At 46.8% G+C, this 25,364-nt stretch overlaps 2 protein-coding genes across 5 annotated transcripts in view; both read left to right on the top strand.

The window, feature by feature from the left end:
• The window catches only part of LOC135394475 (phospholipid scramblase 2-like), a 184,745-nt gene that overhangs the window by 89,057 nt on the left and 70,324 nt on the right, over positions 1–25,364 (top strand). For 3 of the 4 annotated variants that reach the window (XM_064625228.1, XM_064625230.1, XM_064625226.1), the window contains exon 4: positions 1,167–1,315. The exons of the other annotated variant lie outside the window; for it this stretch is intronic. In XM_064625228.1, coding sequence (XP_064481298.1) covers positions 1,167–1,315 — 149 coding nt within the window. The remainder of the gene's footprint in view (positions 1–1,166; positions 1,316–25,364) is intronic. 4 annotated transcript variants of the gene reach the window in all.
• LOC135395167 (uncharacterized protein K02A2.6-like) lies at positions 14,570–16,857 on the top strand. Its single transcript, XM_064626408.1, has one exon. It carries the CDS (start codon positions 14,570–14,572, stop codon positions 16,661–16,663), a length of 2,094 nt encoding a protein of 697 aa, XP_064482478.1. The 3' UTR covers positions 16,664–16,857.

Below are 25,364 nucleotides of genomic sequence, written 5' to 3'. Positions count from 1 at the left end.
TAAACCATGACTGTGTCCAAATTGTTCCAAGTGCAAATGGTAACCCCGAACATGCAGGTGCGCGTTTGTTATAGATACTCCTGTGTGAAACAGAAAAAAAAAGTATATATTTACTTGACTAATAGAGGTACGAAAGTCACGTAGCACAAAAACATTTCAGTACAGTGCGTTGTGCTCCAAATGAAACTGGCGTGTTCCTATGGCATCACCGGTAAACATAACCTATAAGACGTTTTTCGTCACCTACCTATACCGTCAAGTGGCTGAAGAAGATTCATACTGTGGTCATCGCAACAATAGATGGATGCGTAGCGTAAACCAGAAGGAGCTTCATCCGCAGACACGAGTCAAGTACAGCTGACACATAGCTAAAAGAACTACAACATAGGCTTCCGTCAGGTTCCACTGGGGCACATAGGCATCTTTCACTTTGAAGTGGACAACCGCAAAGACGCTTTTCTGACTATGCACAATCACGAACGATTATATGTGCACAAAAGTATCACCGGACGGTTCGTTCGCGTGCCGGCACCTTCACCTGCTATAGGATGGTGCGGCAGAGGCTCTATGGAGTAAGGGTATAATCTAGCATAATTTCATTACTGATGTACTCCTCGAATCACTTGCAAGCGAAGCGGCGTCACCTTCAGATTCCGACGATTTCGACGCAACCAGCGCTTTCCGGCTTGCTCGCCTTTCCGACGCCCGCCGAACAGCTTTGCAGCAAGAGGTGCTCTGATTGGTGCAGTTACACGTGACGTTGTACGTGACGTTTTCGGGCCTTTCCTGGAGACGGACGTAAGGAATGCGTCGCCGCTCTTGCGTTGTAATTCGTCAGACTTCTCAGCGTATTCGCAACCCTTTCACTTGGGGCTGTCGCTGCCATTATCACAGGCCACCGATGAATATCTTGGCACTGAAGTTCCGGAATTGACCGAAATGGATGAGATAGTCCCATTAAGTCGTCATAGTAGAACACTACTCTCAAGTTTCTTAGCTAGCTGTGCATTATGCCCGGTGACTTTGTATGAGGATGTGACTTCGCAGATACCATAGTCACAGTTGCTGAAATGACTCACATTGTGTTTTGGGGATGAAGGATATGTCCGAGCTGTGCCTTTGGTTATGACATTCTCTCATAGTAATCTATCTTCTCTTTCAATTAGTCGAATATCCGTGGTGTATGATGCTTTGTCCTGGCAATCGGCAGTTCGACATGACGGGGATACGTGAAGGACAGACAGTCATGAAGTTCCGAAGGCCTTTTCGCTGGGAAAGTGGCTGCTGCGGGTGCTGCTGCTGCTGTTGCTTACAGGTAACGATGTCAGTTAGCATAATAATGTTACTGAATGGTGCATTCAGTTATTGAAGCAACATAAACGCTCACAGTGAAAAGAGAAAAATCATATTTTTTGCTTGACTTCACAATGCATATTTCTTCATTGAAATGGTTTATAGCCTGTCGCTGAGAGTCGCACAGGGCACAGAAGTTCAATTCAATTCAATTCAATCCAATTTTATTTGGCACCACTTGGCAACCACAGTTCATTCAGAGTACATGGAATTCATAAGACAGGACTTTCAGTGAATACAGTATTGTGCGCACACCTTCTTTCCATGTTGAATTGACATGCGATCATAATACCTATGCCTTTTAATGGAGGGCAGCTCGCTGTACCGATACGCGCAATCGTTACGTTGAAGACTGGGATAACGGTCCTGATTTCATCGGTCCCAGTCGCAATCCTTCATCGGAGGCCTTCGTCCAGGTGGCCTCCACCCTCCCGTCGATTTCCGACGAGGGTGCCATTGTTCTGTGCTAGTGAGTATTCGACGGTGTTACAAATGACGTTTGTCGCTGTTCCTCGATTACATTAGTGTCGACACGGTACACTACTGCGCCGCATTGCAAGTACTACATTAAAGGGGCACTTACGTTACACGCTACGTTTATTTCTTGCTTGCTATCACAATTCAAAACTTCGGAGCTACAATCGAAATTCCGTTACGGAGCTACAATCGAAATTATACCGGACTCTTTCTTGCTTCGGCGCTAAGCAGTGAACGTCGTTTCAGCTCGTGCATCGGTGTTTTTAGTCTATGCTGCGCGTGCCACGCCATGGAACAGTCCCGGTGAAAAACGTAGTGCGCGTTGCGAAGTAGACTGGCGTCGCTGTCCGAAGGATGTGAAGATAAATGTTGTCAATGGAACATTCACGAGAACTGTTGTGGGCCACAATTCAGTGAATCGGCACTGATAAATGCAGAAGTGCGCATCATGCCGCTCATATACGGAACACTACGATCGGCCCCGTTCCAAGTCCACATGCTCACGATAAGTATGCACACGCTTCTCCTGCTGTCTTATTGGATACCGCCACCCTTTGCATCCTGGGGATCCCATTCGTTGCCGCCAACGACGACTCTGTTTTTATTGCGGTTTTCTTCTAAGCGGTAGCGCTGTGTGAACTAATTTTCCTTGCTTTAGACCAACTGAATCACATACTTCCATTTGAGAGCAAGTTGTTTTTGCATTTTAGTGCCCCTTTAAGAGATTACCCGACGTTCCATGGGGAATTTTAAAAGATTCATAGTTGATGTAAATACCCTTATGCCATTGCGTTCTTTCACAAACTTCACGACTGAGAAAGAACAGTGCTCACTCACCGGAATCAGAAGCACTGAGTTGCTGTAGACAGTTGTGTCTTTGGGTACTGATGTTCGCCTCCGTCATTCACTTTGGTCATTCATCTGGTCTGTAAAGCTTGACAAATACTCAAGAAATCCCTTGGCCTTTGTGTTACTGTATACTATTTTATGTGTCAGGCGTAGATGTTTTTCTTCATAGTGTTTGAATATCGTTTACGGTGGTCACAGAAGCAATTATTTGGGAAGCAAAAATATGATGGAAATCGTAAGCCGCAGGGCAGTTTCACTCTTCATGAAAAGTACGGTAATATTGGACTTACGGAGATGGACCTGCAACGCCCCGAGAGCTTAACATATCTAGTTTTCTTACATACAGCATCCATGAAAAGGCTACTACTGTGAGGTTACTCATTAGGGAGAGTTCGGGTCAGCTTTTCTAGATAAGGCCTATAACTGGAGAGCATCTGGTATACAAACGATATGATACAGTTGTACGAATACAATAAACTGTTGAATCCGGCATTCTATAGAATATCTAGGCATTTTAGGAACTGCCCAAGATAGACTGACAATGTACGAAATGAAACGCGTCCCGTACTGCCTGCGACACGGTTGTCTGAAATCTCCAGCCTGCGGCGGAATGGTCCCCTGTCGGCGGTATTGCGCCCGAATGAACTATACTAATACCAACCCGACGGGAGGCTGCGCTCAGACGCCACCTGTCGGCGAGATAATTCAGATGATCGTCATGTACCCGGACATCGTCTGCTAGCGAAAGAGTGAGAGAGAGAGGGATAGCGGCCTCCCCTAGGGGACTGTACTCGTATGGTCCCCTTGTATGCGCCACTGCCGATAGGGCACCGCTCAGCCACATGCTGGGGAGTTCAGACAACCGTGTCGCGTGCAATACGTTGCCTAGGTATCCTATAGAAGGACTTTGCTGTGATAGCCAAGGTACAAAAATGTTTCTTTTCGTCATGGCGCCCCCGTGATGTGTTTACGCATAAAGAAAATACAGTTTAAAACTAACCAAGTTTGTTAGGACCGGCGAATAGTCTTCTGGGGCCTTCTGGGATCACCTGTTTATGCAAGAAAATTGTCCAAAACAAAACAAATCAGTTACGACGACTGCACAGTCTACGGGAACTGACCCTGATCGTGTGTTTATGTAAAAGAACACAAACGAAACAAATCAAGTCAATCACAACGGATGAAGAGACTTAGACCCATTCTGGTGGTGTGCTTATGCAAAAGATACAGATCATAACAAAGTGAAAGCAGAGCACGTCGGGAGCTTACGTTACAACAGGGCGTACATAGTAACACAGAAGCATGGCATAATACATACCCATGTAAACAAAAAATGACGTACTCCTCGGCGCCTTGCCAAACGCGTATGAAATGCGATAGCATTGCTACAATCGTTGTTACAACAACGAAGAACAGCTGAGGGTGGCTATAAAAGCAGACACAACCAATACACAGGCCTCAGAGACAGACTTGGGGGAGGGGGGCTTGCTTGGAGATGACGGCGCGTTGCACAATGGTAAAACAGAGGAAGTCGTGGAACAGGAGATGGAGGGAGATGCAGTTTCCTTTGCTCTCTGGTACTGACTGGCGACTGCAGAAAACACATGATCATTCCTCAGCTAGCCTTCATTGGGGAGCTTACTGTACCGGGTTATCATCAGGGTACATGGTATGTCAGATACTGCACAAAATAGACCTCTACCCAAGAAACGTCCTGTCGTAGGTAGACAGATTGAAACCGAAACAAATTGGAGGAGGAGGGCTGGGTTCTACGAATGGGCACTTGCTACTGAAAGAAAGTAGGACTGAAGCTTACGTCCCTTTCTGGGACCATCATAACACCCTCAAGACCATGGCTTTCAGGTGCATTCATGTTCGCCCCCTAGCTCTGAGCGTAGCTGTAGCGCTGTTGAACACTAGGATGTCATTTGTTTACAAGCAGGGAGGTCTGTTGTTTTCTGTATGTTTTATGGTTATACAAATACCATAGTTCAGCATTCGAAATGCACGAAAATGCGTATCAGGTGCTTTAGTACATATATTGATAAACAGTGCATGGTTTCGCATAAGTCTGCCATTCGATGATATTTGTTGGGAGCTACCATATACATCATCCTCAGAAGTGCCCTGAGACCATTGATCACGTACATATGGAATAAGCTGCAAACTGTTACGCAGAGGGTGCTTCACAGTCACTGTCAACACGCTCCCATTACGTGAGACCGCTTCCTCTTCTGCTGCATATTTGAACGCGTATGCTACCAGTTTTTCATTAAACAAAAGGCATGTCACACATATCACTTGGGGTTTGCTCTCGGCAACAGCAATGGCGGTGCACATCTCATACTGGCATCCAGAATTGTGTTTCAAACACTGACTTGACTTGTGTGACAATTTGTTTTATTCATGTAATTTCCAAGACTATTGGCAGTACAATCAAAAATATAAGGATGCACGCAACTTACACATTTCTGTCAGTTGTACAAGGAGTATTTGTTAGTTGCTGCAATCCATTTCCACAAACACTCTGTTTCAGATATAAAAAAAAATTGCTGTAAATAAAGCATTAGCAAGTTCTTGCCAGGTACAGTTAGTGTGTGCAATGTTGCAATGCTCTGCTCAATCTGCAGACCCTACACTGGACACGGAAACTACATTTTTCAACCGTGGAAATAAGGAAAGGAATACGGTGATATGTAAGACTCTTTATTCAGCTACATTTTCCTTTCTAGGAAAGCGAAAACGTCTATAAGCTCTCGAAGGAAACTGTTTCCTTATTTTATTTACCACGCATGATGGCACGGGTTTTCTATTGAATTTTCCCAAGTACTCCCACACCCACAGAATAAACTGTCGGTAGGATGTGTATCGGTACTGCCTGAAAAAAAAAATGTTGTGGTTGACATATGATAATAGATAAAGTAGAATCCTGCAATGGGTGCTAACTACTTTGATAGATCTTTTATCTACAACTACCAATTACTTCTGCAAAGTATAATTATAGCTACAGAGTAACTCCATTTTACATTAGACTCACAACTACTGCAAGCACTTTAAACTACATTTGCAATTCCACTCTAATTATTTTGATGCCCAAGTTTTATCTGACAGCATGACAAACAAACCTAAGCTTCACATGCAGTTGAACTACCAAAAAATAAGGTAGCTACACACTTCCAATTACTCCTTGTAAGGTAAATGCAGTAGCTGCACAATTATTCGCAATCTACTGTAATTAGTAGTTTAGCTATAAACGTGGTTGACCTACTATAAACGTGGTTGACTCACTGGAGGAATCCTATGTAAGGCTTCATTATTATCTCCGAATGTCGAAAGCAACTGATGAACGTACCACGTGAGTGCAGGGTGTACTATGCAGTTTTATATGAGTATACTTGTCTTCGTGCTGTATAACATCATAGTAGAGTTCCTGCGCTTTGTACTATGTATACTTACTCGTTCTTGGCTTTCCCCGCCTTTACTCCGCGTTGCCGAAGATCTCGGTTCGCGAGACGGAGCACAACCTGATTTAGACACGCGGTAGTGAATTCCTCGTGTTCCGTTATGCATTTGAGTTCGTGTTCCTCGATCATTTCGCAGGTTGTCGGGTAATCGAAGCAGCACACGGATCCCGTGGACGTTGGCATGTTGATGCAGAGTCCGCATCTGCACCTATAAAATTAGGATTCAAGTTACCATACGTGTGCGGTGCGGCCTCACATATAGTAGTCAAGTAGAGATAAGAAATGTGGTGCCATAAGATTGGGAGAAGATGCGCCAGTATGCACGCTGGAGGTGCCTTGGTCTTGCACGTCATCTGCGAATGGTTCCGACGACTGGGTTGCCGACGTACTTTGGTGCGAACCACGGGGCGTCGCGTCATATGATAACAGCCCAATTGTTGACGTTCGCATCAGCATTAGGCGTTCAGTATTGCTCAGTTCACTCGGAAATGCCATGGCGCTGGATCTCGGAACCACGGAGCGCAAAATGTAGCTCCACACAAACACACGGAGCACTCCGCCGCAGAGCTGATATTGAAGCCTGTTTATTGGTTGGTAAATCGGAACGTCATATTCGGAGCTCGGCCCACCGATTGGACGGCAAAAAGCGACGTAGCCCTTATGACGTATGCGTAGTGGAGAGAGGCGCGCAGGTTACTCATCTTTGAAAGGATTTATATGGGTCACTGATCTGGCACGAGCCGAACGAAATGTATATTTGGGTATTATGACCTGCGTTCCTTCATGGGGTACCGTTTTTTTTAAATGTTAGTCGGCCTGTTTACGGCCCCTTTAAGCTGCGAGGGTAGCCAAACCTTGAAAAAGTATCTTTCAGCCACATAATTATTGTAGTAGTGGTTACTTTCTTCATAATGGTTGCTTCTGGCAACCGTGAATAGTAATCAACTAGGAGTATTATATACTCATTTGTTGGTAATTGGCCACAAATGTCCAATACAAGTTCTTCCGGGTCTACTTGGTAAGGGTGTTGGGATGACTGCTGGAGGTTGATTATCCACGGACCCTGTATTCACACGAGTCAGTTTTCTGCCGGCTGACGCTCAGGCGGCAGGAAATGACGTCACCGCTCTCTGGTGCCACGTGACCGGCGCTCTTCGCCACGTCACCACTTTCTGATCTCCGGAGCGGCAGTCGGAGGCAGCTGGATATATTGTCCTCCCGGCACAGATTCTGACGACCGACGGCGTCTGCTGCCGGCAGAAGGAGAAGGTAACGCAACGGATACTTATCGCGCTTGCTTTTTATTTCATGAGGATTGTTCTGTATGTGTCCCATACAACGGCATTCACTATACTATGGCCAATTCTGAATTGGAATGCCAACGATGCTTGGCTTTACCGCGAAAGTGGTGCAACGACACACCGGCGCAGCAGCTTTGGAACAATTATGCGACGCATATGCCTACAATGTAGTGTTTCATAGGAAGCTTTTTCTCTACGTGAGACGAAACAGACACGGAATACAAAGCATTAATTTTATAAACGCGGATATTTCTTTCGCTGGACAGACGTTGACTACACATAATCGTTCGCTTGCACATTTCCAATACATGCATAACAACATAATAATTGGAAGCTACTCGTCCTACTGACAGGAAAATAAAAATTGATTTAATTTAATTTAATTTAAATAATTATTAACTACCTGTAGCTCGGCATCACAGCTTCATCGCCAGTCCATCACTTGTCAGCACGCTGTCGCGCCTATATTGATGCACAGCATCGGGATACGCTTCATTAGTAGAAAATAAAACCGAATGTGACAACGTCTATTATCAAAATACTCCGACAGGCGTTTGCGTCGTCCACACGGAGATTTGGGTTAATGCTGTTTTACATTCCATAGCACTTCTTCGGAAACTATTCTTTGACCCATATCTTGTCCCGTTTCTCACGTGAATGCACTCTGAATCATCCACAAGGAGCCCAAGGGTTTTTTTTTTCTTTCATTTGTCCATCCTACGCTAGACACAGAGGATATGCAAGCGCGAATACAGAAAGGATCGGAAAAGTGACAGCCGCCGGGAAAATGACTCGTGTGAACGAGCTACAGAACGAGCGGGCGTCCTCAGACGCGTAGTGACCTCGTTTATCTCGGATATCCTCTCACTCCTTCCATACTTGCTGCCGGCAGAAAACTGACTCGTGTGAATACAGGGTTACTAGTTCACATCCCGCACACTTCCGGACACTTACATCTTCCGCCTGTTTCTCCATTCCTGGCCACCACACCTTTGTTCTTAGCAATTGTTTTGTCTTGACAATACCTTGGTGGCTTTCATGCGCAATGTCCAAAATTCTGATTTTGAATCTACGTGGAATGACAATCCTTGTTCCTTTAAGTAAAAGCCCGTCTTTCTTGGAGAGCTCATATTGCACCCGCTTGTAAGCGTCATCTACATTTTCTTCATTCCAAGTTTCCCCTTTCATTTTCTTTATCACTTGCTGTCGGGTACGGTCTTCGTTTTATGCATTACGCAGTTCATCTTCAGTAATCGCCTTGGGGACCGCCTCCTCTAACGCAAAACGAACGTAATCTTCAGTTACATGCCTGACCAGTTGTCCTTGGTTTTTCAGCAGTCGTGATAAAGAGTCAGCAATATTCGTCTTTCCAGGTTGATAAATTATCTTGTACTGGCATTAACCGCAAAAACTGTCTCTCAATGCGAGCCGAAGGCCTTGACCTTGGTCCGTAAATTATTGCTAAGGCTTTATGATCCGTTACGAGTACAAACCATGCACCATACAGATACAGCCGTTATCTTTCTACTGCCTATACCACAACCAGCGCTTGTTTCTTCGTCTGCGAGTATTTTGCTTGCAGCAGTACCGCTCCTAGCACCACGCTGCTAGCATCAGTGACTGGTCTCGTTTGTGTATTTTGATCATAAAATGCTAGAACTGTGTCTTTGGTCAAACTGTGCTTTAAATCCTGGAAGTCTGCTTCATTTTGTGCAGTCCATTCCCATATTACTTCTTTTTTACCAACTCTCGCAACCTCGCAGTCCGTGCTGTTAGATGAGGAATATACCGTGCACAAAAATTAATGAGCCCCAGGAAACTTCTCAGTTCAGACACATTTCTTGGAGCTTCGGCTTCCTCGGTCGCCTTTATTTTTTCGGTACTTGGACGAATACCATCCCCAGAGACGGTATTCGCCATGAAGTCTAGCTTGCTAAGACCAAAATGGCATTTCTTCCGGTTCTTTAAATCTTTGGAGAACCATTGCAAGTCTCTCATCATGTTCTTCTTGTGACCTCCCACAAACTATGGTGTTGCCCGAAATGTTGGCCACACCCTTGCAACCCTTTAGTACATCTTGCATTAGCTCCCGGAATATTTCTGGTGCACAAGAAACTCCATAAATCAACCTTTTGTATCGAAAATTCCCCACGTGTGTTGAGGGAAGGGAGTTGCCTCAGGACAGAAGCCGCCGATATTTCGAACAGAGACTGTTCTTCTTCTGGGCACCGTCCTCATCATTGGCATGGTATTTAAAGGGTCAGGTGTGACGTGTTTAAAGGTTCATGCGAATTGTGGGTCAACAGCCCCGAGGGAAGAAAGGGTCCGTACGGGCTTCTACAGCCGGAGTGAATGGCCGCTTTGTTAGAGTGTGGAGGGGATTATGTGAACGTAGCGATCTAGGCTCCAGACCGGTTACAGAAAAATGGGAGGTTCACGGACACGTGGACGAAACGGGACAACAGGCAAGAATTTGCAAGCATAGCGAAAGATAAGGAGGTCAGTGGTTACATGGGGAAAATTCCAGAACGAGCAAAGGTTTTTTTTAAATATATATATTAGTAATACAAAGTTGTGGCATGCAATAAAGAAAGCAGAAAGCGCAGTGGCCATGCATAACATAACAGATAATGGTGATAGAAGGGAAAAGCATATTTTATTTGTGAAGTGTTTCTAGGGTGCCTTGTGATTTGTTGATACCGGACGGGTGAAGAGCGTTGAACTTGTATATGAGATAAGACTTCCTATCACGTCTGTCACGTGTGGGTCTAAACCCGGTTTCTGGAATATATAGTTTAGTGTTGTCAAAATTGTGACCAGGAACGTTAAAGTGTTCTGCGACTGCTTTGGGGAGTTTGTTGGACGTGTCGGTTCTGTGTCCGGTAAGGCGGTTGTTCATTTGTTGGCCGGTTTCACCGATGTATTGCATAGAGCAGTCACCGCATTCAATGCAGTATATGACATTGGAGCTTGTGCATGTGAATGCGTGGTTAACGGGGTGGGTGTAATTGCTCGCAGTGCTTTTGATGGAGTTAGCGTGTTGAACGTGCTTGCATGTTTTGCAGCGCGGGAGGTTGCAGGGTCGTGTTCCCGTGTACGGGGAGCTCGTTTTGCTGATTTTGGCATCGACCAAGGAGTCTGCTAGGTTTTTTGCGCGTCGGTATGTTACCTGTATGGGATGGTTGAATATATTGCTAAGTAGGTCACTGCTTTGGAGGAGGGGCTCGTGCTTCTGTAGAATGGCTACGTTCGCCACGTGTGTTGGGAACGTCGTAATGTTTTGTGACTCTTCATCTAGCTCAATCTGATGGTACCCTTCCGTGTGGTCCAATTCAGTAAGCACTGTGGCTCCGTCCATTTCTTCTAAGACTTAATCCATTGTTACAAGTGTTACACTGTTCAAGGGCTACAAACTAAAAAATTCATATTAATCAATCTGCAGTGCCGGTGGCGCAGCAACATCGAAGTGTTCCTTTCGACTGAGAAAGAAAGTGGAAGAAGAAGTGGAAAGGTTGCTCAAAGAAGATATTACTCAGCCAGTCACAGGACCAACATCCTGGCTTTCGCCTATTGTAGTTGTTCTAAAAGCCAGCAACAAGGTTAGACTTTGTGTGGATATGAGGATTTCAAACCTCGCTGTTAAACGACAAAGGTATGTGATACCAACAGTGGATGAAGTAATGGACGGCAGCCACAGTGCTTACTGAATTGGACCACATGGAAGGGTGCCATCAGATTGAGCTAGATGAAGAGTCAGGAGACATTACGACGTTCTCAACACACGTGGGGAATTTTCGATATAAAAGGTGCACCAGAAATATTCCACAAGCTAATGCAAGATGTACTGAAGGGTTGCAAGGGTGTGGCCAACATTTCGGACAACACCATTGTTTTTGGAAGATCACAAGAAGAACATGATGAGAGACTTACAATGGTTCTCCAAAGATTTAAAGAACACAACTTAACGTTGAACCGGAAGAAATGCCATTTTGGTCTTAGCAAACTTGACTTCATGGGGCATACCATCTCGGAGGATGGTATTCGTCCAACTGCCGAAAAAATAAAGGCGATCGAAGAAGCCGGAGCTCCAAAAAATGCGTCTGAACTGAGAAGCTTCCTAGGGCTCATTAATTTTTGTGCACGGTATATTCTTCATCTGGCAGCACGGACTGCGAGGTAACGAGAGTTGGTAAAAAAAGAGAAGAAAGAAAAGAAAAAGACAAAAATAAGAAATAAATAAAAATAAAAAGGAAGAAGTGACACTAGAATGGACTGCAGAACATGAAGCAGACTTCCAGGATTTAAAGCATAGTTTAACCAAAGACACAGTTCTAGCATTTTATGATAAACATGCACAAACGAGACTAGTCACTGATGCTAGCAGTGTGAGGCTAGGAGCGGAACAGCCGCAATCCAAAAATGGATCATACTCGCATAGGAGAAATACTCGCAGACGGCAAAAGAAGCGCTGGCTGTGGTATGGGCAGTAGAAAGATGCCGGCTCTACCTCTATGGTGCATCGTTTGAACTCGTAACGGATCATAAAGCCTTAGAAATAATTTACGGACCAAGATCAAGGCATTCGGCTCGCATTGAGAGATGGCTTTTGCGGTTAATGCCATTCTAGTACAAGGTGATTTATCAACCTGGAAAGACGAATATTGCGGACTCTTTATCACGACTGCTGAAAAATCAAGGGCAAGTGGTCAGACATGTAACTGAAGATTATGTTCGTTTTGCTTTAGAGGAGGCGGTCCTCAAGGCGATAACTGAAGAAGAATTGCGTAATGCTACAAAAGAAGACCATACCCTACTGCGAGTGTTGAAGAAAATGAAAGAGGAAACTTGGAATGAAGCAAATGTAGATGACGCCTACAAGCGGCTGCAATATGAGCTCTCCGAGAAAGATGGGCTTTTACTCAGGGGAACAAGGATTGTCATTCCGAATAGAATCGCAAATGAGAATTTCGGACATTGCGCATGAAAGCCACCAAGGTATTGTCAAGACAAAACAATTGCTAAGAACAAAGTTGTGGTTTCCATGAATGGAGATACAGACAGAAGATGTGTAGTCCGGAAGTGTGCTGGATGTCAACTAGTAACAGTGGATAATCAACCTCCAGCAGTCATCCCAACACCCTTACCAAGTGGACCCTAGGAGGACCTTGCATTAGACATTTGTGGCCCATTGCCAACAAATGAGTATACAGTAGTCTTAGTTTATTACTATTCAAGGTGGCCAGAAGCAACCATTATGAAGAAAGTAACCACTACTAGAATAATTATGTGGTTGAAAGATATTTTTTCAAGGTTTGGCTACCTTCACAGCTTAAAGACAGATAATGGCCCACAATTTATCTCCAATGAGTTTGGTAGCTACTTCAAGTAATGTGGGATAACTCACAAAAGAACAACTCCGCACTGGCCTCAAGCAAATGCTGAAGTAGAGAGGCTGAATAAGTCGCTCTTGAAGTCAATTAAAATTGGTTACCTTGGAGGTTCCAATCTCAGATTCGAAGCACGCCTCACTGTGTAACAAGCAAAACACCAGCTGAACTAATGCTTGGAAGATTGATAAGGGCAATGTTGCCAGGAATTCAAAGGAAAACACATGCCCAAGAATTAGGGACAAAACGTAAAGCAGGCTTCACCTAAAACGCTTCCCATAGAGCCTGTGCATTCTGGAACGAAAAGCGCGTGCTACATATTCTGCTGGCAGCGCTTTGCATTCGTTCTCTAATGGCATCTTGCCTCTGCCAGGACAAAACTTTTGAGCTATTTTTTGGGCATGAATAGTGGCATCTTCAAGGTTCCATTCGGGTTCAAAATTTTGTACCTGTAAAGGAGCCTTCCATCGCCGCACGAGCACGTTGCGGCGAAGCCTACGTTCAAGGCCACGCGCAACCACAGGTTTGGGAAATTACTCAGCGCAGAAAAGACTACAAGAGAAGACAAACAAGAAATAACAATAAGGAGATTTGTCTGTAACATGGTAAGGGTATAGGATATAAAAAACAAAAAACTTGACAGCTGTTCGGGGAACTAACATCGTTGAGGTTGTTATGAAGAGCAAACGTATGTACATTATGGCTGTTACGAAGTATGTTGGTATCTGCTAAACTGTGAGCAATCAAACATTTTGATCGATCGATCGATTGATTGATTGATTTAATGATTGGGGTTTTTTGCCGCAAAAGTGACAAAGGCCATAGAGCGCCAAAAACAGTGTGTATGTAGCAATCAAACAAAACACAAAATAAAAGTGTAGTCGGAGTGAACGGCACAACAACAACAACCATAAATGATGACGATGAGATGGGGTTTTTCACCGCGGAGGTGCGTAGAATACACCACTGCTCGTGGAACGTTATGTGAAGATGATGAAGGAAGGATGCAAATACAAGAAAGAACTAAAATGAACTGCAGAAAATAGACCAACGACAGCTTAGGGCGACATGTACTGCTTTGCACACGAAAATGTGATATCTGAGGTTCTACGATGTGCTAAGGTTCTCAAACCACGTTTATCGAGGATAGGTTCATAGTTATAGACACCAATATGTCGGTCATAGAGAATGTACAATGACTCCAAGGGCTTCGGTGCTGTCATTGGGTCAATCTTTGAAAATTAGTGAAGCTAGTTAGGTATACCATTTTAGTTAGCCATCGAACACTGATGCGACCGGCTAGGAAAGATATCCGAGAGGCTTCGTTTTCGTTTCTTCTTTCTCGCTCTCCTTTTTTTTTTTTTTTTTTTGGGGGGGGGGGGCAGTGGGAGGTGGCTTATTAATACCTGAAGGCAATTTATGATACAGCTATAGGATGTCACACTTCCTCACGAACGCAGGAGCCTCTCTAGCGAGGAAAACGCAATTGTAAAAGGTGGTCACTGTTATGTATGTAACTGTGATTGAACGTTATGCTCGTTAGGGGGCCTTACTTGTTATGTCCGCCGCTAGGGTGACTGTGATAAAAGGCCGGACCGCTACGTGATGATGTTTTTTCGACTCCAAGCTAGCAAGCGGCTAGCTCTATGTATGTACCATGTAGTGCCTGTGGCACACCACGAATAAAGACGCAACAACATGGCGACGAGGTGAACTACGAACTACGCAGTTACGAAGTATGGCGCAAGGCAACGGAACCAGCGGCGGGAAGCAAGCACCTGCACCAAAATGCAAGAAGGAGCTACAGGCCTTCCTCGGAGCACTGAACTTTTACAACAGGTTTTTGCAAGGAGCAGCACATACCTTGGAGCCACTGTATCGATTACTTGACGCGCAGAGCAAGTGGAAATGGACAGGGCGAGAGGCGACAGCCTTCCAACAAGCCAAGCAGTTGTTACAGTCATCGGACATCCTTGTGCACTATGATGTCCAGAAGCCTTTAGTCATGGCCTGTGATGCATCTCCATATGGTCTTGGAGTGGTATTAAGTCACGTCGAAGCCGATGGTAGGGAGCTACCAGTAGCGTATGGGTCTCGGACAATGACAGCCGCCGAACGGAATTATGCGCAGATCGACCGTGAAGCCTTGGCAATTGGATTCGGGATCAAGAAGTTTCATAAATACGTTTATGGACGTCACTTTCGTATTGTAACAGACCACAAGCCCCTACTGGGACTTCTACACCATACAAAGCCTATTCCGCAAGTGCTATCACCTAGGATGCTACGGTGGTCGTTGATGCTATGTGCGTATGACTATGAACTGGAGTACAGATCTGCCAGTCAACTAAAAAATGCGGATGCCCTCAGTCGGCTGCCTGTGGCACAGAAGGAAGTTCCAGACGAACCACTGTTCGAGGTCCGGATGTTGGAAGCGGCACCTGAGATACCTTGGGATGCGAGGAAGATTGCGCAGTGTACAAGGAACGACCCTGTTCTGTCCCGGGTGAAACACTGGACCGTGAATGGCTGGCCCCAAGGCAAGGTGACTGAACAGTTCAAGCCATACGCTCGACGTCAGCATGAGCTGTCCGAGTACAGAGGTTGCCTCCTGTGGGGGAGTCGTGTTGTTATCCCAAGACAAGCCAGGGACCATGTGCTGGGGTTACTGCACAGTGTGCACCCAGGTATTGTTCGCATGAAGGCACTGGCGAGAAGCGTGGTATGGTGGCCTGGCATCGACGACGAAATTGAACGAAAGGTGCGAACCTGTTTGCAGTGCCAGGAAACAAGGCCAGATCCGTTAAGGGCAAGGCTGCACCCTTGGGAATTTACCAGGAACCCGTGGGCCCGGCTCCATATCGATTTTGCGGGTCCCTTCCAAGGGAGGTGTTTTCTTCTCGTCGTGGATGCCCACTCCAAATGGTTGGAGGTCTTTCAGTTAACGTCTTTGTCTTCAGTAACGGTGTGTGAAAAACTACGAACATTATTTGCAACGCATGGTGTCCCTGATACCATCGTCTCGGACAATGGTGCAGCTTTTACGTCCCAAGAATTCCAAGAATTTATGAAGCGAAATCAAATTCGACATGTCAGGGTGGCGCCTTATCATCCGTCCTCTAATGGCCAGGTGGAACGAATGGTGCAAGAAACCAAGCAAGTCCTCAAGCGCTTGGGTAAAGGCGACTTGACTACAAAGCTGTCACGGTTTCTTTTGAGTCAACACACACTTCCCCACTCCACGACTGGAAAGAGCCCAGCCGAAATGCTAATGGGCAGAAGACTTCATACGGTGCTGGACAGGCTTCATCCCGACATGCTGACTGAGATGAAAGACAAACAGGAAAAGCTCATGCAGAGTGGAAACCAAAGACTTCGAAGTTTTCATCTGGGGGATGCTGTTTTTATTCGGAATTATCTTTCTGGTCCTAAATGGCTGCCAGGAATTATTACAGACATCACAGGACCAGTGTCGTTCAAGGTACGCACCGTTGATGGACGCCTTTGGAGACGTCACTTGGATCAGATTCGTCATCGTGAGTGGACTGAATATTACGAGCCAATGATTGAGCTGCCGGTCCCAGACCCAGTGTTCCAGCCGCAGTCTTCTCCACGGCTTCCGTTACCACCAGATGTACCTTTGGCAGAACAAGCATCGTTGCCCATCAGCTCTGAAGAAACTACGACGGGACATGGCTCAACAGTAGTTCCTGTTCCATCTTCACCACTGCCTACCGAACGATCAGAAGCAAGTTCTCCGGTTCCTGAGCGCACGACTCGTCCGCAGAGACAACGACGCCGACCTGACTACCTAAAAGACTATGTGGTCTAGGAGGGGAGGAGTGTTATGTATGTAACTGTGATTGAACGTTATGCTCGTTAGGGGGCCTTACTTGTTATGTCCGCCGCTAGGGTGACTGTGATAAAAGGCCGGACCGCTACGTGATGATGTTTTTTCGACTCCAAGCTAGCAAGCGGCTAGCTCTATGTATGTACCATGTAGTGCCTGTGGCACACCACGAATAAAGACGCAACAGTCACTTGGCCCCTTTGTATTGTAACGCATAACTCTGCTCTCTTTTGATCACAATAATGCTCGTTGCCTTGTCAATGTCATCTGCATTTTTTAGATACTGTAGATTTGTCGTTCACCTCAAAACTACAACAACAACAACAAAAAGAAAAAAAGTCAAGAGATCACGATTTTCTGTTGTTTGAGTTTGAGTTTGATTTGCGATTTTCTGGCGGCTTTCTGTTGCTGTCATTTCTCAAAATGTATCTATCAAAATCCATCAAAATAAGCACAATTTCAGACAACGAAAAAAAAAGGAAAATATTGTTCTGCGTTCCTCTCTTTTGTTTTCCATACTTAATACAGCTAACGGCGTAGTGGATCAGATCTATCACTATTGCAGCCTAATGCCGCGTGTTTTTCGACAGCCGTAGTCTTGGCTTTTCTTTTCGTCTGTGGAAAGGGTGCTAACAGGTGTGCTGTCTTATCAGCGTTCTTCTGAAGATTTACAATCTTGATGCAGCCGTACATGCTCGCGCTTTCAGCAGTACTGCTTGGGACTGTGTTGTTCGCTATCGCGTCTTTTTTCATTCCTACATCTTTGTTTCTGCAGGTGTGAAGAAAAGTTTATTGACTGGTTGATAAGCAACTGCGTGCACCACGTAAAAGTCAGTCGTGTAGCACCGATTGCTAGTACGTACGAGTCGAATACGAATGAAGCACGATGAACATTTGATTTACACATCGGAGTCTTCATGTTGGGAAAAACTTCGCATGGCTGCATATGCGATCACAATGTCCTCCTTTTAACGTTGAAGCCAAAATAAACGGGGGCACTTCAAACCACCTTACTCAAACTGTGACGCAACATTTGCGTCAGCTGGATGGGGTCGTCTGGATCTTTGGACGTCGTTCCCGATTTCCATTCTTAGCTCACCTCGCGTCATAGAGTCACCATCTAACACGCGTGACACGCGCTGTTCGAGTTCGAGTTCGCCACTTAAACGTGGCGAACACCTTCTTCCCAGTACGTGACGTCACGTTTCTGATATCTCATAGCCTGTATAGCGCTGATGAATTTTCTTCTATCCTTTAACATATATTTTAGCCCATCCCATGTTGCGTCCCATTTGCTTGTTTGCCGATGATGTAGGTTCTCTAAGGCACAGTTTTTCTTTTCTAGTCCTCGGCTAGAAAGCCATCCTAGTCAACGCTGCTGCATGTGGCTCATCGCGGCGTGATGCGAAAAAACAAAACAAAAAAAAAACATGTATATACGGGGTCACGCTCTCCTGTCCGTACCCCTTGCGTTTGGTTCCCAGATCTAGAAACATAGTTGGGACGTTTAACGTCTCCTGACGCAGATCTTTCCCTGCAGTATATTGCTCAAATTCTTTTACCACACCTCTGAAAAGATCCCATAACTGTGCTCGATCATCTCGTGTGTCCGAGGAGAGGACTAGGGTCACAAGGCGTGGTAGATTCTCAAGAAGTAAATCGACATTCTTTCCCGTTAATGATGTGAATTTAGCAACTTCCGTTTTGCTGTCAGTGAGCAGTATAACGATCGCACCAGATCCCTTTATAATGTCCACCAGGTTTCTCATGGATGTGTAATATATTCCTTGCACTTTCTCGTACAGATTATGGGTTACCGTTCTGGCAATTATTCGTTCTACGGCGTACAGGCAATCTGAAGACATATAGGAAAGCCCATCTGTTCGTACTCCCGTCGCAGACTCACAGAATTCTCAGGCGCAGAGCTATACGGGCACAAAAGCTCTTGCATACAAGAACAATAGCAAGAACGCGCGCAGTGAGAATAAGCTTTGGCAACGTCCTAGCATACTTCCGCAAGACAAGACCGCAGTGCTATCAGCTCGAGTAGATATCTTGATGAACAAGGAATGATTTCATTGGATGAAGTATGGAAGGAAAAAAAAAAGTCGCTAAAATCAAACAAAACAATAAGTCAGTCGTTACTTTTGTGCACGGGTTTCATTGATAGCTGCTGTAATCGCCCTCGCCTTTCTGTCTGTCATGTGGTTAACGCGGAAGTCGTGATGAAGCGGGCAACTCTACAAGATACAGATAAAATAATAATTCCGCGCTTGATGCCCCGGTACATGTACATCATGAGCTGTGCCACAATGGCCGGTCTGCGGCCGCTGTAAGAAGAAGAAAAAAAAAAGGAAACTTCAGCAGTTGCTTGGCATCGGCGAGTTCCGCAAAAGAAGCTGATTTATCGCTCTCAAAGAATTTGTACGCGGAAGGTGGACGGTTGTTGTGCTGTGAGACCTACAGACTAATTTATTTATTTACCCTCGCGGCCATGAGGCAATACAAACAGGAGGTTAACAATTGGTAGAATAACGTTAACAAAGCAGCATACAAGATTTACAACCACATGAAAAAATTGCGCAGATACGTGGAGGTAAATAAACAAGTACATGAAAGATGGAGCAATGACAACACGTACGACGTGGAAATTGAAAAATGACTATGCAGCGCAACGGTCATGTCAACCAGACGCGTGAGCCTTCCTCTTCATCTCCCCCTCTTCGTCCCTTCACCGAGCAAAGTGCCGCCAGTCACCCCTCATCCCCCCCCCCCCCCGCGGTCGCATAAACATTTCTTAAATCGTTTGGCATAGGTAATGGAATGCATATAAGCTCTTGGATGAACGATCCTCTTAGGAATTATTATGATAATCAATTTTGTGAAACAAACACCCACAAGTTATTATTCGGCGAGTGGAAAGCAGACGCAGATTGAGGTTATGGTAACAAGAAAAACTCAGTGCGGCATCCCCCATTGTTCTCCATAGAACCCCGCTTCATTGTCCCTGATGTTTTGCACATGAAGGTACGAATAGTCGAGCGGCTTCTTCAAAACCTGCTCTTGGAAATGCAGGACGTATACACTGCTAATAAGTGCGCCACCCGGAAGGAAAAGACACGTCCGTGAGAAAGCTCGTGGACATTATAAAGGGATCTGGTGCGAATGTCAGACTGCTCACTGACAGCAAAACGGAAGTTGCTAAATACACATCATTAACAGGAAAGAATGTCGATTTACTTCTTGAGAATCATAGTTATGGGATCTTTTCAGAGATGTGGTAAAGGAATTTGAGCAAGATACTGCAGGGAAAGATCTGCGTCAGGAGACATTACACGTCCTAACTATGTTTCTATAGATCTGGGAAACAAATGCAAGGGGTACGGAGAGGAGAGCGTGACCCCGTATATACATGTTTTTTCGCATCATGCCGCGATGAGCCACATGCAGCAGCGCTGACTAGGATGGCATTCTAGCCAAGGACTAGAAAAGAAAAATTGCGACCTAGAGAACCTACATCATCGGCGAACAAAACAAAAGGGACGCAGCATGAGATGGGCTAAAATATTGTAGAGGAGGTGTTGTTCCTGAACATGAGTCCCGACCGGCGATGATGGTATGCCACGGAGAGGCGATGACGGTGGCCTGTCTCCATGGCCGCGCCGGTGGAACTGAAGCCGGTGCTCCAGGCGCGTGGCCATCTTCGTTGTTGTCCACGGCCCGCTACAGTGCTCCCCCCTCAGACGCCGAGCGGCGATGCGAAAGATCGAAGAATCACGTCTGTACCGGAGGGAGAGAGCAAGAGTGACCGTGGATGACGCGCACTGCTCGACATGTCCACGGGCGGCACAGCACACGTTGGAGGCAGAGGTCGATGAGTGAGGCGGGAGCGGCAGCGATGAGGTTGGCCAGAGATGAACGTCGAAGTCGTGGTCTGGCGTGGAAGTCGTGGCCTGGGGTGCCGCGACCGGCACGGGAGCGAGAGCTGGTAGGGTCCCATGAAGCGAGGCTGCGTGGCCGTGAGGACTGCCGAGACGCCGGCTGATGCGTGCCGTGACGGCGGCTGCCGCGACTGCCGAAACCGGCAGGCGAGCACGTTGCTCAGGTGTCGCGGCCGGCAGCGAGTGCGAGTTGAGATGCAGAAATGAAGAGGGTGGTGAGTGTGCCGGGGGCCGTGGATAGCGCAGGTCGGTCCCTGGAAGCCGTGAAGCGGTGTGCGGATGCGATGATCAGTGAGCGGTCGGGTTGTTTCGGGTCGGTCGGTGCGTGTCGGTCGGGCCGTTGCGGGTCGGTCGGTCGGTCGGTGCGGGTCGGTCGGACCGGTAGCGTGAACAGAAGCGGTCGGCGTGTCGGGCGAGAGGCGAAAGGCGTTCGGGATGTGATCGTGATGATCCGACTAATGTATGGCGGCTTCCAGGTATAGCGTGCCGTGGTAGAGCTAGTCGATGGTGTTGTCAGAAATTTGGGATGGTGAAGGGCCGAATTCCTGCGAACTTGATGTTCATCGTTCGGGTCACCAAATGTAGAGGAGGTGTTGTTCCTCTACATGAGTCCCGACCGGCGATGATGGTATGCCACGGAGAGGCGATGACGGTGGCCTGTCTCCATGGCCGCGCCGGTGGAACTAGAGCCGGTGCTCCAGGCGCGTGGCCATCTTCGTTGTTGTCCACGGCCCGCTACAATATGTTGAAGGATAGAAGAAAATTCATCTACAGGCTAGGAGATATCAGAAACGTGATGTCACGTACTCCGAAGAAGGTGGCATCCAAGAGACAAGAGGAAAGAGGCCCCGTTTAAGTGTCGAACTCGAACTCGAACAGCGCGTGTCACGCATGTTAGATGTGGACTCTATGACGCGAGGTGAGCCACGAACGGAAATCGGGAACGACGTCCAAAGATCCAGATGACGGCAAGCTGAGGCAAATGTTGCGTCACAGTTAGAGTAAGGTGGTCTGAAGTGCCCCCGTTTATCTTGGCTTCAAAGCTAAAGGAGGACATTATGATCGCATATGCAGTCATGCGAAGTTTTTCCCAACATGAAGAGGACACTAACTCTGATGTGTAAATCAAATGTTTATGGTGGTACATTCGTATTTATTCGACTCATACGTACTAGCAGTCGATGCTACACAACTGACTTTGACGTGGTGCACGCAGTTGCTTATCAACCAGTCAATAAACTTTTCTTCACACCTACAGGAACAAAGATGTACGAATGAAAAAAGACGCGATAGCGAACAACACAGTCCCAAGCAGTACTGCTGAAAGCGCGAGCATGTACGGCTGGATCAAGATTGTAAATCTTCAGAAGAACGCTGATCAGACAGCATACCTGCTAGCACCCTCTCCACAGACGAAAAGAAAAGCCAGGAGTACGGCTGTTGTAGTGTGAAACCTAGTGCGGACCACATGAAAACGCATCCCCAAGGACATCATGTTAACCATGTTGCCATGGGCGCAGGTAACTCTAGATACGCCACTGTTTACAGGTTCAAAATTTGGAACCCGAATGGAGCCTTGAAGATGCCACTATTCATGCGCCGAAAATTGCTCAAAAGTTTTGTCCTGGCAGAGGCAAGATGCCATTAGAGAACGAATGCAAAGCGCTGCAGGCAGAATATGTAGCACGCGCTTTTCGTTCCAGAATACACAGGCTCTATGGGAGGCGTTTTAGGTGAAGCCTGCTTTACGTTTTGTCCCTAATTCTAGGGCATGCAAGATCAACTAAACTTGCAAGAGTTGACAAGAGGAGGAAGGAATATGAAAAGAAGTACGCCGATACAAGAAGGAGAGCAAGAGACAAAAATGTTAAAGTGGGTGACTACGTACTCATGAAAATAATGGCGAAACCTCATAAATTGTGTACAGAGTACTGGACTGAGAAGTGGAAAGTTCTTGAAATACATGGCACGGTTGTATTGGTTCAAAACACTGAAGGTGTTGTTCGGGAGCGAAATATTGGCCACGTCAAGAAATTCCTCAGTAAGGATAATGGGAATACTGCAGAAGACGGACGAAGGTGCACAACGGAAAGCGAACAAGATTCACCAGTGACTCACACACTACAAGAGTGTGTCTTTTTTTAGGTGCCACCGGTTTTTTATTAAAAATCTATGACAGCCCCAGATATGCCTTATACCAGATACTTATTAATCAAGAGTTTCAGGAAAAACTGAGATGGCAGGATTAAAGACTGTCGTATTCGAAAGCTATTCCAGCTGTCACAGATTTTGAAATATCTGTGTGCTTCAAGGTAGGAGCAGCTTTTGAGCCCTATGAAAATGAGCCGCAACCGAATCTGTGCGCTCAAGTTGCGCCAGAAGCGACGTTCTTCGTTCGCGTGCCAAAGGCTGTGACAACTCTGACGCACATGACATCGAGGAATTGGGTGAGGGTTTAACAGCACTGAAGAGACAAACATGTCGGCGTTTCAGATATGATTCGTGTTGTGTTCCGCTATGGGAACTGTTGTAAAGAACGACGTGTGACATGAAAGAATCGACGACGATTCCGTTGCGGTATGCACGTCTGTTCATTCCTTCTCCGGGCAACGTTCTGTAGGCATGGGTTGAATAAACGAGTTCTTCGAGTACTTTGCCGGAGTCCCTGAACTTCGGTCACTCGACTTCTACTGCGTAACATTTGGCGACGAGACGGTAGATACGACGCACGCAGTAGATGCAAGGTTCAGGGATGGCAAATCTAGGACACCTCAAGGAATTCAACCCACAGACCACGGCGTTCGATGTCGCGTGGAACGCTTCGAACTGTACGCTGCTGCAAACGGAATAGGGAACAACAAGAAGAGCAAGGTCTTCCTAAAGGCTCATTCACACATGCGTTTCAAAAAGCAGCGCCGCCTCAGCGTTCGCGGCGCCGCCGAGAGAGGCCTGTCACACATAGCCGAGCCGCCATCCTGAAAACGCGCTTCGTTGTTGTTGATACGTCAAGATCGTACCGACACTTCCAGCTAGAGCCCTGCACGAGCCCGGGCCCCCTACCTGGCCCCTGCCCGACCTAGCCCGCGGGCCGAGCCGGGCTTGTTATTGGCTGTGTGCTCCGGGCCGGGCCGAGCCCGGGCCGACAAAATACGCTAGCACCGCGGGCCGGGCCGTTAAAATACGCCACCACCGCGGGCCAGGCCGGGCCCGGGCCGACAAATATTTTTCCGAGACTCAGACCCGGCCGGGCCACGCAGCTAATTCCACACAACGGAGATGCATTAGTTCATATCATCATGCGCTTGTGTCATTCCTGTGCATATTTTGCAAAGACAGCAAGGGATACTGCATTAGGCATATGATTCGACCCTCTAGAACATTCTGAAAGCCACTTTACATTGCTCCTAACTCCTCACGTATTTCACAATCACTTGCAAAAGCTTGGTGAGAGGGATATGGACTGGGAGAAGGAGTTTGTCGACAGTATCCTCTGCCTCCGCAAAATCTTGACAGTGTAACGACAACGCCCATGCCCGCGTACGTTCTGAATTTAATTTGGTCTGGTGCGGTAATGGTGTTAAACCGCCATCACTTGTATGTTTGTGTTCTCTCCTTATAAATTTACGGATACATTTGTTTGATAATCGCCAGAAACGCGTACGTCGCGGCTGGAAATACTATGCCGGGATCTACTCGTTGGGTCACCGGGCCAGGCAGGGCCGGGCTCTAGCCACTGGGTCACCGGGCCCGGTCGGGCCGCATAAATATATGAAGGTCCGGGTCGGGCCGGGCCATTTTTCGATGCGCCCGGGCCAGGTCGGGACCGGAAAAGTCGGTCCGTGCGGGGCTCTACTTCTAGCTGTCTTCCTCAAAATTTTCATTGTGAAGGATGTAATCCATTTTATAATTATCGTGAAGCATTTGTGCTGGAATCATCAGTCGTTGGAACGGCAGACGTGACACAATAGCAGAGAAAGAACGGGAGAAGAAGAGAGACACATGTTTACCTACCGACGACCAACACACGGTCACACGCAAGTCGTATTTATTTTTGTCGATTCGCGCAAATTCCTAGCTCATCTTTGATACCTCAGACACCAAACAACTATTGGTGACAAGGAATTTACTCATGCGGTAGCACTAAACACACACACACAAATGACAAAAGATCCCAGCGCGGTATCGGGAGGCCCGTCGTTGCCCGCATGCGCCAAAAGGAAGCCACCTCCATCCCTCCGAGCGCTCCGATTGGCTGGATGAAAAGCGCTCGCGTTCCTGCCCTCCGAAGCTGCAGCACGGAGCGGTTCTGGAAACGCGAGTGGAAACGCTCCGCGACTCGCGTTTCGCGGTGCCGCGAACGCGAAACGCGTTCTAAAAACGCATGTGTGAATCCAGCTTAACAGCCATAGGAGATGAGGCGTGTACGACATACGAAGCCTGCTTCTTAAGCAGACGCCAAGTGCGGCAAGTTATGACAACATCGTGAAACAGCTGCGTCAGCACAACGCACCGACGCGGAACGCTATCAGTTCCTCCGCAAAAACCTGCAGGCACATGAATCAATCAACTACTTCGTAGTGGCTCTCAAGACCCTCGCACGGTCCTGCAACTTCGGAGCATACCTGGAGGACGCTCCTCGGGACCAAGTCATCACTGGTCTTCTCAATGACAACATTAGATGCCGTCTTTTGGCTATGGGTGAAAAGGAAGCAACACTCCACCACGTTTATCAAGTGGCAAAC

The sequence above is a fragment of the Ornithodoros turicata genome, chromosome 5 (genome assembly GCF_037126465.1).
Source record: "Ornithodoros turicata isolate Travis chromosome 5, ASM3712646v1, whole genome shotgun sequence".
Taxonomy (NCBI): domain Eukaryota; kingdom Metazoa; phylum Arthropoda; class Arachnida; order Ixodida; family Argasidae; genus Ornithodoros; species Ornithodoros turicata.
This window is presented reverse-complemented; position numbering and strand designations above follow the sequence as displayed.

Coding starts and splice junctions, on each gene's coding strand:
- LOC135395167 (XM_064626408.1), top strand. CDS start 14,570: ATGGCGCAAGGCAACGGAACCAGCGGCGGGAAGCAAGCACCTGCACCA.